Raw genomic sequence first — 13,110 nt, 5'->3', positions numbered from 1 at the left:
GATGGTTTTGGGGTACAAAGTACTGTTCTGGGAAGTTAGAAACACATCTCTTTAAGCCGGAACTGGGCAGATACAATTGGACCCACCTCTAGGAGCAAAGAATAACACCTTCGTCCAATTACCTCCTAGAATCATAATCCTGAAAATCCCACTTTCACCCAGTCACGGGAGTGGTGGAAACCTATCATCGCTACTTTGAGAAGGTTGTGAGCACTCATGGGGAGAGCGGTTCAGACACAGTTCCTTGCTTCTGGGGGAGTACACCAGACACACTGAGGAGATCACTCATGTGAGCGTGGACCGATTTTCATAAAGGATGTGACTGCAAGTAGTGAAACTTGAATTGTGGCACAATTTCTAAAGATGCTGCCAGTCAGCCAGAGATGTAGAAATTTGTTTCCATGTGAAGGGAGCTTTTTAAAAGGGAATCCTAGTTAATCCTTTTGTCCTATGAATGTCAACATACCCTCTCGGGATAAGTACAGTTACTAAAGGTCTCAAAAGTGGGTGTGCAAGGGCACAGACAGCCCATGTTAGTAACATCTCGGATCAAGGTGAGGGTAGCTAATAAGAAGGCAAAGATGAGTTGCTAACTTCGGTGGAGATTAATGAAGTTGGGTTGTGGGACTGCCAGGGCTAATCAAGGAATGGGAGAAATACAGCTTTGGCGAGAAAGGTAGGAGATTCTAGACTTTTAGGAAGGCTTGAAGTTTTGAGTGGACAAGCCAAAGAAAGAAGCCTTCACACAAGTGTCCTTCGGATGGATAAGAAGTTTGGCACCCAGACTAGGAAGTGCATGGCCCCAAGGGCCCTAGCCCAGGGCTTCTCACACTTGACCACACAAGAATCAAGGGAGTCTGCGAGAAAGCAGACCCAGCGTCAGCACCCATCCGGAGACTGCATTTCTGGCAGCTCCCAGGAGATGGTGATTGCTGGTTCAGATGCCACACTTTGGGTAGTGAGACCGTAGAGGTCACGTTTGTCCAACATGAACTGGGAGCTGGTTCCTAGGAGTGGGGCAGTCAGGGCCGGGACCTGATCTTCCTCCTGCTAGACCAGGGATTGCCTTGGAAGAGTGAAGAGAATTCAAAGCCAGGCTGAGCTTTAACTGCTTGTGGCTTTGGCTGCTGCAATTGGGCTCTCAGGAGCAGTAGCTTGCCTTCCGTTCCCACCTTGGTATACTGTGAACACCAGACCATGGTGTGTGGCCCTGAGACCCTGTGTGGGCGCCAGAGAGGGTAAAGGGGTACAGTTGGCAGACATTACAGAAAATACAGGGGAGATACCAGCAATTATGACATTGAAGGACGAGGGCTCTGGAGCCAGCCTGCCTGTGGCTCAGATCCAGCCTCACTGCTTATCAGCAGTGTGATCGTTTCCCAATTTCCCTGTTCCTTAGTTTCTTCAGCCATAAAATGGGGATAGTGGTCCTAACCTCACTGGCTATTGTGAAGAGAACATGAGCTAGGCCAGGGATCAGTGTTTAGAAAACGGCTATTTTTACCTGTGGTCCTTGAAGCCACCTCGTACCCCTCCCACCTCTTCATCTAGATGTATCAGCAGCCTGACCTCTCCCTCCCTCTGGGCCCACCTCTGAGAGCAAAGACCTTGCCTTATTCCCTTCTGTGTGTCCCCCTCAGCACCTAATGCAATTCTTTGAAGTTACTGTTGAATGAAAAAACTGAGATCTACCTGCAGAAACAGCTTTACCCCACGTCTCCAAATGCAGGCTTCAGCTGGCGTGGCAGCAGAGCCTTTCCACTAAGCCCTCTGGAAGTCCTCAGCTTGATTTATTTTTGGATGTGTCTCCAGAATATGTCAAAATAGCTTCCCCTGCACAAGGGGAAGGATTCCTATCCCCAGATCCTTGAGCCAATCTGAGCCGTCACTGTCCCCCCTTCTGGCACTACATTCTTGCAACGTGCGGAGGAGGAAACATTGAAAAGAGCATTTGTTTAAGTGGCAGAGTTTACTGCCTACAAATCATTTCATGGCCTCAGAGCCCCGGTGATGTAGAGTTGATTACAATTCCTTAGGTAAATATCAGGATAGGGGGTCTTCTAGCTACATTCATTTACATGTAAGAGAAGCAAAGTGCAGGGGAAGAAAACACGTTAGGGTCTTGCTCTAAGGCTGGCTTGGTCTAGTTTAGAAATTGGGTCCTTCTTTGTTCTTCCAAATGGGTAATTCATGATCCCCAATTGCATCTGAAACCATAGATGGCCAGTTTTGGGCAAGGCTTGGGGACAGAGAGATGTGAGGCTCTGATGTGATCTTGGGTGAATCACTTTACCTCTGGAACTTGTTTTCTTTGTCCATCAAGCAAAGAGCAGAACTAGGTGGTTTTTAACCCTAAATTTCTAAATCTAGGGCATTCTGAGAAGACTCCTTCAACTGCCAAGTTTCCATTTAGTATGGTATTTTGGAAATTTGCCACTAGAGGCCACTGTGAATACAGTTTAGCCTTACACCTTCTTTAAAGGGTACAAGGCTCCTGATGCCTTCCATGATTCCAAGCCAGGTCTGCCACCCCTTGGAGGTAGAGAACCAGCCACTGCTCAGACTGTGAGGGCCCAGAGTTGAGATGTCAGCCTGTCCAACCAGCCCTGTCTCCTGTCTGGACTGGATGGAGGAGACGCCTCCATTCATAGTAAGGTGGGCTGAGCCCTTGTGACCAGAGCCTGATACTATAGCATGCCTCCTCACAAAGAGACAATTCCCTCAAAGCCGCTTAATATTCCACTTTACAGTTGAATTCCTTTATTCAACAAGTAAGTTTGGAGCCCCTTTTTTACACCCAGCAACACCAAGTATTTTCATGGAATCAGAGAAAGTCAACCAGAAGGGACCTTAGTAGAAAACAAAAAGTTATTGTTGCCATTTCTCTGTCCCATGGTTCAAAGGACCATCTTTTATATATATTTTTCTCTTGATTGCCCCAAACCAGCCTCTGAGGTTGTCACTATTATGCCTACTTGTAGGTGAGCAAACTGAAGACCAAAAGTAGGTAGCACAATGCCTTGTACAGAGTAATAAATGGATGGAATAATTGGCCCAGGATTGCATGGCTAGTAAAAGGCAGGATTTGAACTGACGCCTTCTGATCCCAAGTTCAGCCCTTTTACCTCCTCCTCTGACATACAAAGGAAGATGATGAGGTGAAAGAAAGAAGATGGTCTGGTGGGAGGACAGGGGTTTTAACCGAATTTCCTGCCTTGCAGGTGGGGCTGTCACACCTACTGCCCTGTCCTAGAGGGACCACAGTCCAAGCTGTCTGGGAAGCCCCAGCCTTCGCTGTCTCCAGCATCCCTCTAAGCGGAGCCTGACCCAGGCCTGCCAAGACCCAGCAGGAGGGAGGGAGGGAGGGAGGGAAGGAGCACAAATGACCCTAATCAGTGTGTTTATTGGATCATAACTGTATTAGCCTCACCACTCAGCTAATCACATAGAAATCACTTTCCTCTCCATGAGGATCTGGCCACAGCTCCATTAAAAGCTGCTAGCTTGGTACCTGTGAGGAATCTGCACAGCAGAAGTGGCGGAGGAGGGGAAGAAACAATATTTCTGCTTCCTCATTATGCTGATGGGGAAAATGGCCATTTCACATTCACTGTATAAGGAAAGTCCCCAAGGGAAGGAAATCCAAGGTTCACAGTGGTCTTTTTGGCAACATTCAGCTCTAAGAGAAAATGTTTCCTTTGTGCTTCCCTTTTTAAAAGCATTTGTGATGCTATTAAAGGTAAAACAAGAGAAGGGAAGAAACTCGTGTTTGGGGAACATACCAGGGGCCAGGGGGTTACATATATTATTCCATTTCATCCTCTGAAGGCCTGTGCACAAGGCAGCATGATGTCCATTCCATGGATGAGTCCATTCCATGGATGAAGGCTCCACGTGGCAGGGCCGAGCTCCAAGTTCTGGGTCTGCTGTCGCTCTCCATCATACCCTAAACTCTCGCAAGGACAGTTTCCTTACCATTTCTTTGCTCCCTCCTCCAGTTCAAAAAATATGGAAACTAGTTTTCAAGCCAGATCACTATGTGACCTTGACAACCTTCCCCAAGTCTTGGTTTTTCCGTCTGTAGAACAAGGGGCCCAGACCAGAGGAGTCCCTTTGTTCTAAAGTTGGACAATTTTTTGATGGTGTTCTTCCAGGTAATTCCCAGCACATCCTTGTCTCATGTCCACTTGGAGGGGATGACAGTAAGAGTATGATTATCCCCATTTTTTAAGCTGGGGGAACCTGAGAAGCAAAGATACAGTGAGGGGTTCAAGGTCACAACAGGAAGGGAGACCAGAGAGACATGGGTGGTCAGCCTCCTGCCCCTAGGCAGGCGGGCAAACAGCCTCTGAGAGGCTGTCAGCCAGCAGCAGCTCCCGTAGCCTGACACCTGAGCCTTGCCCTGGCTCCTGATAGATTTATCAGAGAACTGGGGAACACATACTTCCTGTAATCAGGGCAACTTTTCTTAGCTGAGGTGGAGGAGGCAATATGTGAAGTGTGTCTGATGAACTCCCCACTCCAGTGCAAGGCCCAGAGCTGATGAAGCCCAGGGGAGTCATGGCAGGCAGCTGGGGATGCAGGCATGCTCCAGGGGCAGGGCCACCAATACTTTAGCTTCATCACAAAGCCAGGCTGGTGGCATTTTGTGCACATTTCTGTTTTCTTCGGCAGCCAGTCAGGTAAATGAAGGCAAGCTTGGCATGAAAATGATTTTAGAGCTTAAAAAAAAAGTTTCACCCACAGTGGCTTTTCAGGCTGCCCCAAGTGCAGGTACAGCCAGCGGACATGCTAAGGAGCAGTGGTGACAGAATTTGATGGCTGGTGTGAAATGACAGTCCCAGACCTCTGACCTCCACCCATCAGCCTAAGATGGGGAGTAGCAGAGAGTCCGGAAGCCTAGATCCCCCGGCAACTGTGGCAGGGGAGAAAAGAGAGGGGTTTCTGGGAACAGAATTGATCAAGGCTTCCCAGGCGAAAATTCAGCTGTTCTGTCCGCATCCAGGCCTGAGCAGGCCAAGCAGGAAGGTGGCAAGTGTGTTGGCAGGAGTCTGGACCTTCAGAGAAGGACACGGTTTGCTTTTAAGCTCCTGAAGAAATGTGAGGACTCGTTATCCATGTCCCAAGGTGCTCAAACAAGAGGAAATGGGTTTATATCAAGTGGAGAGAGAATTCAGGAGGCCCAAGAGCAGACTAGCTGACTGGAGGGTAATGTATTCAGATGTAATTAAAGGCTAGGGAAAGGCTAGGCTTTGAAGGACCAAGGTCCAAGGACAAAGGTCTTCAGGGCATACCCCCTGCTAGTGGGAAGGGAGAAAAATATCTTCCTAAGAGAAAAGTTTTGGGAGTTCAGTGGAAGGAGAAATGCACTCAGGTTGGGAGAAGTCAGGCCTGGGCAACCAGTGCAGCCAGTTACAGTTGGGTGTAAAAGCTGGATGGTGGGGTGCGGAGATGTATAGTCACCTCTGCCCTTAACGGGAAAGGCCCAGAGATGGCACGTGGGCGTTTATCAATTAACAGAAATTTAAGGGGACCCACCCCTTGAAGGAACTGTAGTGAGAGAAGAAAGGATCCAGGAGACTGATTTTAATCACAGTTCCTGTTCATTTTTATCTGTAGTGGCTGCTTCTCAGCAAAACAACCTTGGTGAATTTCCTTCCCTCCTTAGGACTCAGTTTCCTGATCTATAAAATCTAGGTGAGTTGGATTATCTTTAAAGTCCTCAGTAGCACTGAGGTTTCTAATACCACAACTAACAATACTGAGCTGAATACAGTAGTTCCTCTCTATATCGTGGTTCATTTATTGTGGCCTCACTGTATCGCGGGATTTTTAAAAATATTATATTTAATTATTTATCGTGGATTTTTTGCTTTATCGCGGGATTTTACGGTACTGTATACGTATGTTGTTAAAGTTATGTAGGTTTAAGAGTATAGAATATGTTTAAGAACATAAGTAGTGTTTATAAAATGTGGAAAAGGTTAATAAGGGAGTGGGAAAAGTTAATAACGGACTGGGTACGGTTTATAAGTGACAGCCTCAGTTCCCACGCCATCCCCCCTCCCCCCGCCCGCCTGCAGCTGCCTGGGAGTTTCCCATGATAGTGGGGTACATCAACCCGAGCTCCGTTTGGTCTTGATCAGCCCTAAACTCACAGCTGCGAGATGACTGAATTCAATAGTTTCTTTTTTCTTCCCCCTATAAAACAGCCCCTCCTTCCCTAGGACCCCGGAGTTGGGCCATTCGCGGCACGGCTTCCTCCCTGGCTTGCTAATTCCCTCAATAAACTTCTTTCCTTCTGCTCGCTGCCTCCTCGTGGTTCTCTGAGCGACACCATTCTTACAATAAGTATGTGGGAAGGGTTTATAAAGTCTTAAAATATATATAAATACTAAAATAAATGTAAGGTTCCTACTTCATGGATTTTCACCTATCACAGGGAGGTCTAGAACGTAATACCTGCGATAAGTGAGGGAATACTGTACTGGGTTAAATGAGGGACGAGGCAGGGGAAGTGACAGGCTGCAATGTCTACATCAGACACAGTGAAGAGTGGACAGGTCAAGGCCCCGAGCATAGCCCATGTGGTGCTTGCCTGGGCCCTGTGGACCTGTGAGGATGGGGGATCTGGGCCATGTTGGCAGACACTGTGGCTCCTGGACAGGCCTTGAGTGAGGACTGGAAGGAGGCAGCAAGGGGTCGGGCACAGGCAGGGGCCTTGGCCCAGAGTCCTGGGGTTGCATCCCGTCTCTACCACTGACCTCTGTGAGCCTGGGCCAGTTAAGGTACTCAACTACTTCAGACTTTAGTTTCCTTATCTATAGAATGGAGCAAATAATGCCCATTATTCTACGGATTCCTAGCAGGTAAACTCTAAACGAGTGCTCCAATTCCCCAGGACAGAGCTTTCGAGGAGACTGGGTGGTGGGTCTCCCTCATCTCTAGCCCCACTTCATCTAGCAGAGCTCATGGCACGAGACAAGTCAAAGTTTGTCAAATGGACTTACTGTGAGGATTAAATGTGTGACGGACGTCAAATTCTCACTGCCGTGCTTATTACACGGGAGGTTCTCAATAAGCAAAAATAAATTTATAAGAATCCCTTCCCTTCTCTGTGGTCCTGGCCAGGCAGGCCCAAAGATTCTCCATCTGATAGTTGTCATTTCAACAACTGAGTTTATAACAGATGCTCAATAAATGTTTGCTGGATGGAAAGCTAAATGAGCCACTGGGGCGGGGCAGGGACTCAGGCCCTATTTGAAGGGTTGTCATGAAGGAGTCCATGTTTCTGGGCTGGTGAACTTTTTATTTAGCTATTTGACAAATTGAAAAGCTACTATGTGTCAGACACTGTCTTAGGAACTGGTCATGCAACAATGAATAAGACAAAATCCTTGCCTGCATAAACCTGGGTTCTAGCAAGGAGACAGACAAGAATAATGCTCTGAGGAAAAATAAGGGCGCATCAGGAGAATGAGAGTAACAAGACACTGTGTTAGATGGTGTGCTCAGAGGGGGCATGTGGGCAGACCTGAGGGACCCAGAGGCGAGTGTTCTAGGCTATGGGAACAGCAGGTACAGAGGCCCTGAGACAGGAGCCTGCAGAGCCTATGAGGCCAGTGTGGCTGGAGTGGGGCCAGTGAGGGGCAGAGAAAGACGCGATTAAGTAGGAGAGGTCAGGAAGGGAGGTGGGGACAGAGCCTATAGCCCAGGAAGTCTTTTTACCGCAGAGTGAGATTGGAGCCAGGGGACGGACGGTCTCAAGCAGAGGAGTGGTGCAACCTGACTTTGGTTCATGTGGATCCCCTGGTTGGTGTGAATATTCCAGTAGCTGGACTGTAAGGGCAGGCAGGCCTATCTCTCAGAAAAACACGAGTGGCAGGAAGGAAGAGAAGGACATGGGAAGTGTGAGAGGAAGTCAGCCCACTGGGCTGCAGACAGATGCCAGCGTGGGTCAGGGCAGGGCGGGAGGGGTGGATCCTAGGGGAAGGAAAGGCTGCAGGGCCAGCGGGAGGGCCCTGGGGCTCCCCTTTGTCCCGATGAAACATGGACCAAGCTAGTGGTGCTGTGATCTGGGAGAAGAGGACGGTCAGGGCAGTGTGGAGTTCTGGTTGGGGTGATGGGGCATCTGGCAGCGAGACTGCCACCCTCCAAGAGGAATGGGGGCTGGAGGTGTGGAGACCCCTGTGGTGGGCTGTTGCCTCTTCCTCTACCCAGCAGAATGTGGCTTCTCCCCACGCCTGCTCAGTCAGGTCCTCGCTGCTCTTGGGTACCTGACCTTGCTGTTATTAGTGGAGTATTTTTATCAAGAGAAGAGTCAGGTGATCTTGAGTGCATCACTCCCCGTCTCTAAGCTTTTTAGTAAAAGCACGGGTTTAACTTAGATGGTCTCCAACCAAGCCCCTTCTAGCATTTCTATTAATGGATGGAATCAGACACCGCATCTCACCCACTTCCTTACTATCATAGCAGTTTCAGGTTCCTGCCATGCCCTCATATTTCCTTCGCTCTCCAGGGCTGCCATGTACGGAGGGGCAGGGTATTCACTGCACAAGGACACCCTGCCTAGGGGGTAAGTGAAGGCTCCGTTCCAACCCACACTCTGCTCCATGAGCCATGTGTCCTGGCTGGCTCAGGGATTGCATTGCCCCAGAGTAAAGAACACTTTTTTCTAGTTTGTTCTAAGGTGCAATATGGGAGCCCCACTTCCCTGTCCCATGCACATTCCTTCTTCTCATCTTCTCTGTCCCTTTTCACCTACCATCCCCGAGACCTAAGCTCAGCGTGTACACGGAGCCTTGGCAGGGAGGGCAGCAGCTGCTTCTGTGAGAGAACTCTGCTTCCAAAGCTCTGTGGTGCTTTTCCTCTCCTTATCAATGCTGAGAGTTGCCTCTCAAAATTGCTCAGCCATCATTAACACCACGGATTAGGTCAGATGAGAGCATGTTTGCAGTCTTAGATGGCAAAGGCAAAACGCTGATGCTAATTATTCCAGATCTTCTGGGCATGGCCCATTCCGTGCTCACAGTTCTTAATCAGAGGGACAAGTGTTGGTTACGTGGCGGGGTGGGCGAGGGCCTCGGTTAGTTCTAATCTGGCTGCAGCACCTGCTGGCATGTTGGGACATCACAGGTGACCTCAGTTATATCCCTCAAAGGAGAAATGACCCACCCAATGGCAAGGCCCATGGGCTACTTTTGAACCATGAGCAATTCATCTGAGCAGGGATGGTGAACATTTTGCCCTGGGCCCGATCTGTAAGTTTTGTGTTCTGGGGCTCACTGGTTGGCCATGTGGTTGAGGAGTACCTTTCAGGTCAGCCTGCCTTGTGTCCCCTTCTGAAACACCTCTGTGCCCAGAGGAGGTCAAGGCCTATGGCCTTGCATCACGGTCCCTCACTTCTTGGACTCATATTCTTCCCCTGCGACCTCACCAGGGTCCCCAAACACAGGTCTCTGGCCCTTAACCATGCTAGTTCTCTGCCAGAAGTGCCTGCTCAGCCTCGTCCTCCAGACAAAAGTTTATCATCTGTAGCAGCCATTGTCCTGTCAATGCCCTAACTTTTACCTCTTCTCAGTGCGCTTCAGCCACACATCCCACTGCCAGTGCCTGCACATCTGCCTGAAGCTTCCTCTGGTTTCTGGAACCTGCATTGCTACTCTGTGCTGGCCAGGCCAGAAGTGCCAGGGAATGAATGCCCTCCAGAGGCAGCCCTGAGCCACTGAACCAGTGACTGACTTCAGCTGGTGTCTACATGCCCTGCTCCCTCACCCCTCTGGTGGGCGGAGTTTGAGGCATGGTCTCATGGTCAATGGCAATGAGCCCTGGTGTCCACCATGATAACTGGCTTGATAAACCACCTTACTGGCTGCCTTCCTCATCTCACCTCTACACTCCCCACATAGTGTTTTCTTAATCTCCCAAATACACTGCTCCCATTCAAATCTTTCTCTCAGGGTCTGATTCTTAGGAGAACCAAACAGACATCATCCTCATTGTCCTCAATGTCACCTCCTGTTGGTAATTTCCCTTGGCGCTCCCTTGTTCCCACTGCTGGGGCAGAGTCATTATGGGTCATGTGTCTATTTTGAGGGCCCGTAACACCTCAACAGCACACTCCTCATGCTGCACTGGGGCTGATCTAGGTGCATGTCCTAGGGTCCCCACTAGCCTGAGAACTCTTTGGACACCAATGCTGCTCTTTTTGCATCTTTATTATCTGAGCTTTGGATGGTGCCTGGCACAGAGCAGGTACCTAATACAATTTTTTGCCAAAGAGCAAGCAGTGGAAATGCAATGACCAAGAGGCTGGAGAGAGAGATAAGTCCAGAATCTTTCTAGAAAGAGACCCAGGGGCCACTACTCCAGATGCTGTCACATTACAAGGTTACATGGTAGAACTTCACCACTTACCTGAACAAGCTGCAGTGGCTCCCTATTACATGCAGCCCTCCCCAGCTGGGCCTAATGTCGTAAATGGCTTTTAAATTGCTCAATTATCTGACGCCATCCAAAGAGGCACTCGAGTCTCTTGTTCAGAGTCAGGCCTTGGTTTCAACGGCTTGGGTTAAAATTCTCACACTGCCAAGTTCCTGGCTGGGTGATCACAGGCAAGCTACTTAGCTTCTCTGGGCACTAGCTTCCTTATTTATTAAATGTAGATAATAATACCTCACACCTATAATTACTTGGAGAGTTTAAAACCGGGCATGTCTGGCCCAGGGTAGGCTCTTTGAAAATATAATGCTGGTTATCATTGTTCTCAAGGAAGTTTCCCAAGTGGCCCTAGCACAGGCCAAGAACACAGCAGATACTCAGTAAACACTAGTGGAAGAAAGAATACCGTATTCCACAAGTGCGTTTGGAGCAGTGTCTAAGACCGGTATGTGGGGGTAGGAGTGCAGAAGACATAGAGATTCTAAGCTCAGTTTTGCATCCCTCAGGAAAGGAGGCCCAAATTATTCTCCTCGTAGAGAGGGCCTTGGGCCCAAACCGTTGTGGGGCTTTCCCACCCAGCTGTGCCCCCACTGCCCTAGGAACGCCAGCGCCTCTGCCCCTTGCTATTCTGTCGGTCTCAGGCGGCAGAACCAAGTCCAGCCAGTACCGTGCCACGTGGAAAAGGAAAACACTTCACGCAGGCCTAGGAATGTGTTCTTATATTTATCCTTGACTCTGGCTGTATCTGATGTTCCGGGAACTTGTCTTCAAACAGAATCTCCACAAACCAGTTCAGGCCCAGCTGCCAAAGACGAGGCCCAGGGGGCGGGGCTTTCCTGGGTGCAGCCTCGGGCTCCCGGACTCCCCAGCGCCGCCCCCGCCCCCGGTACACAGGCGCGTCAGGTGGGCGGCGGCGGAGGCCCCATCTCAGCAAAGCTTAGGCCCGGGCTGGGAGGGGCTGCGGGGGATTTTCTGGAGACGAGTTCACGCGCGCAGCCCGGAGAATCTGCCACAGCGCTGCGGCCCCAGGCCCGTAAGGGCGAACCGCGGCAGGGTGTGGCCTGGCTGGGGAGGGGAGCCACCTAAGAGGTGCCTCAAGGTCCCCCTCGTTCCCAGGACAGGGATCAGAGCCCGGTGCATAGCAGGTGCCTACTCTGTGCTGGTGGCTTAGAAGCCCGTGGAGCTCAGGCCGCCCTCTCAGTCTGGTGGAGGAAGCTTCTAGACCTGGGGCTGGCTCAGCTGTGTGTGTGGTCACGACGGGCCAGGGATGGGGAGGGCGCTGGCTCGTGGCTTAGGTGGTGGACTCGGCTGGGCCAGGCCGGTCAGGAGCCAGAGATGATGGGGGCGAGTCCAGGCACCGACCCCTCCTAGACCTAACGGCCCTCACTAGAAAACCGAGGCGGCTCCTCAGGGCTCTGGGGTCGCCCCCCCGCGCCTCTCCAGGAGAGGTGGAGTCCGTTTCTGGACTGATACCTGCCCCCTCCCGGTTGGGGGGCACCCTCGGCAGAGAACTCCCCAACACTTCGGGTATGTGTGTGAGGTCTCTTTGGTATGTGTCCCCACACCCCGCCCCGTTTAGACCCTTCTCAAACAGGTGCCCCTCGGGTCACACATCCCTCTCCCTCCCTGCTGCAGGTGGAGCCCCCATGGGGAAGTGAGGAGTGGCGTGGGGGGGGGGGGACCCGCACAGATGGAGACGTGCACAGCCAGGCCCACTTCAGGCTGCCCCCACCACCCTCCAGGCTCCCAGCATCTGGAGCCGCTTCCCCACGCCTGCCGCGCGCACACACGGACACGCTCACACAGACACACTCAGCCCGGCGCGCAGACCCCGCCCGCGGCCCCGCCCCGGCCCCTGCAGGCGCCCCCTCCGGCGCTCACCGCCCCGTCGCCAGCCGGCCTGGTGGCGGGAGGCGGCGGCTTCGGGCAGATTTGATTTTCCCGCAGCTCGGGTGACCCGGAGCCTGAGCCCGAGCCGAGGAGGTGGCGCTCGCAGCCGCGTCCCCAACCCCGCCGCTGCCGGCGCCGAGACCCAGGAAGAGGCGATCAGCCCCTGTGCTCTGGGTTCCACGCTGCCTGCGTCCCGCCACCGCCGCCGCCCGCGCCCCACGCCCCCTTTCTATCCTGCACCCCTTCTGCCCCCGCCCGAAGCTGCACACCCCTCTCCACGGCTCCGCGGGTCCCTCCCGGCGCCCTCGCCCCGCGCCCCTCCTCCGCCTCGCCCCGCTGCGACCCAGCTCCCTGGGCAACTCGCTCCTCTCCGCTGGGCCCCTGGCCTCCTCGTCGCGGCCCCCGCACCCCTACTGGCTCCGCGGCCCCCGCTCCCTCCGCCCCCTTTCCCTGTCTCACTTCCCACGCCCCCTCTTCGAGCTCCTCTCGCCTCCCTTTGCCGCCCAGCCTCGGCTCCGGAGTTGGGGGAGAGCCCAGTGTTTCAGTTGCTCCCAAGGCGTGAATCGCTCAAGGGTTGACTGATTTGGGGTGGGGTCGCGGTGGGCGATGGAGCAGCCCGAGGACGGGACGTCGTTGAGCGAGTTTGACTCATTGGCGGGCAGCATCCCAGCCACCAAGGTGGAGATCACCGTGTCCTGCAGGTGAGCCGCCCGCTGGCCGGGTCCCCCGTCCTGCCCATGGACCCGAAGCCCGGAGGCCGTGTCCTCGCCTCCAGGGCGC

At 52.2% G+C, this 13,110-nt stretch overlaps 1 protein-coding gene across 4 annotated transcripts in view; it reads left to right on the top strand.

Annotated features, from left to right (window-relative positions):
* The first annotated feature begins 12,331 nt into the window (after positions 1-12,331).
* CPNE5 (copine 5) overlaps positions 12,332-13,110 on the top strand; it is an 84,004-nt gene continuing 83,225 nt past the window's right edge. For all 4 annotated transcript variants that reach the window (XM_090282314.1, XM_090282313.1, XM_090282312.1 and 1 more), the window contains exon 1: positions 12,332-13,031. In XM_090282314.1, coding sequence (XP_090138440.1) covers positions 12,937-13,031 — 95 coding nt within the window. In that variant the 5' untranslated portion in view covers positions 12,332-12,936. The remainder of the gene's footprint in view (positions 13,032-13,110) is intronic.

The sequence above is a fragment of the Furipterus horrens genome, unplaced genomic scaffold, assembly GCF_987537825.1.
Source record: "Furipterus horrens unplaced genomic scaffold, mFurHor1.1.pri manual_scaffold_6, whole genome shotgun sequence".
NCBI classification, from domain to species: domain Eukaryota; kingdom Metazoa; phylum Chordata; class Mammalia; order Chiroptera; family Furipteridae; genus Furipterus; species Furipterus horrens.
This window is presented reverse-complemented; position numbering and strand designations above follow the sequence as displayed.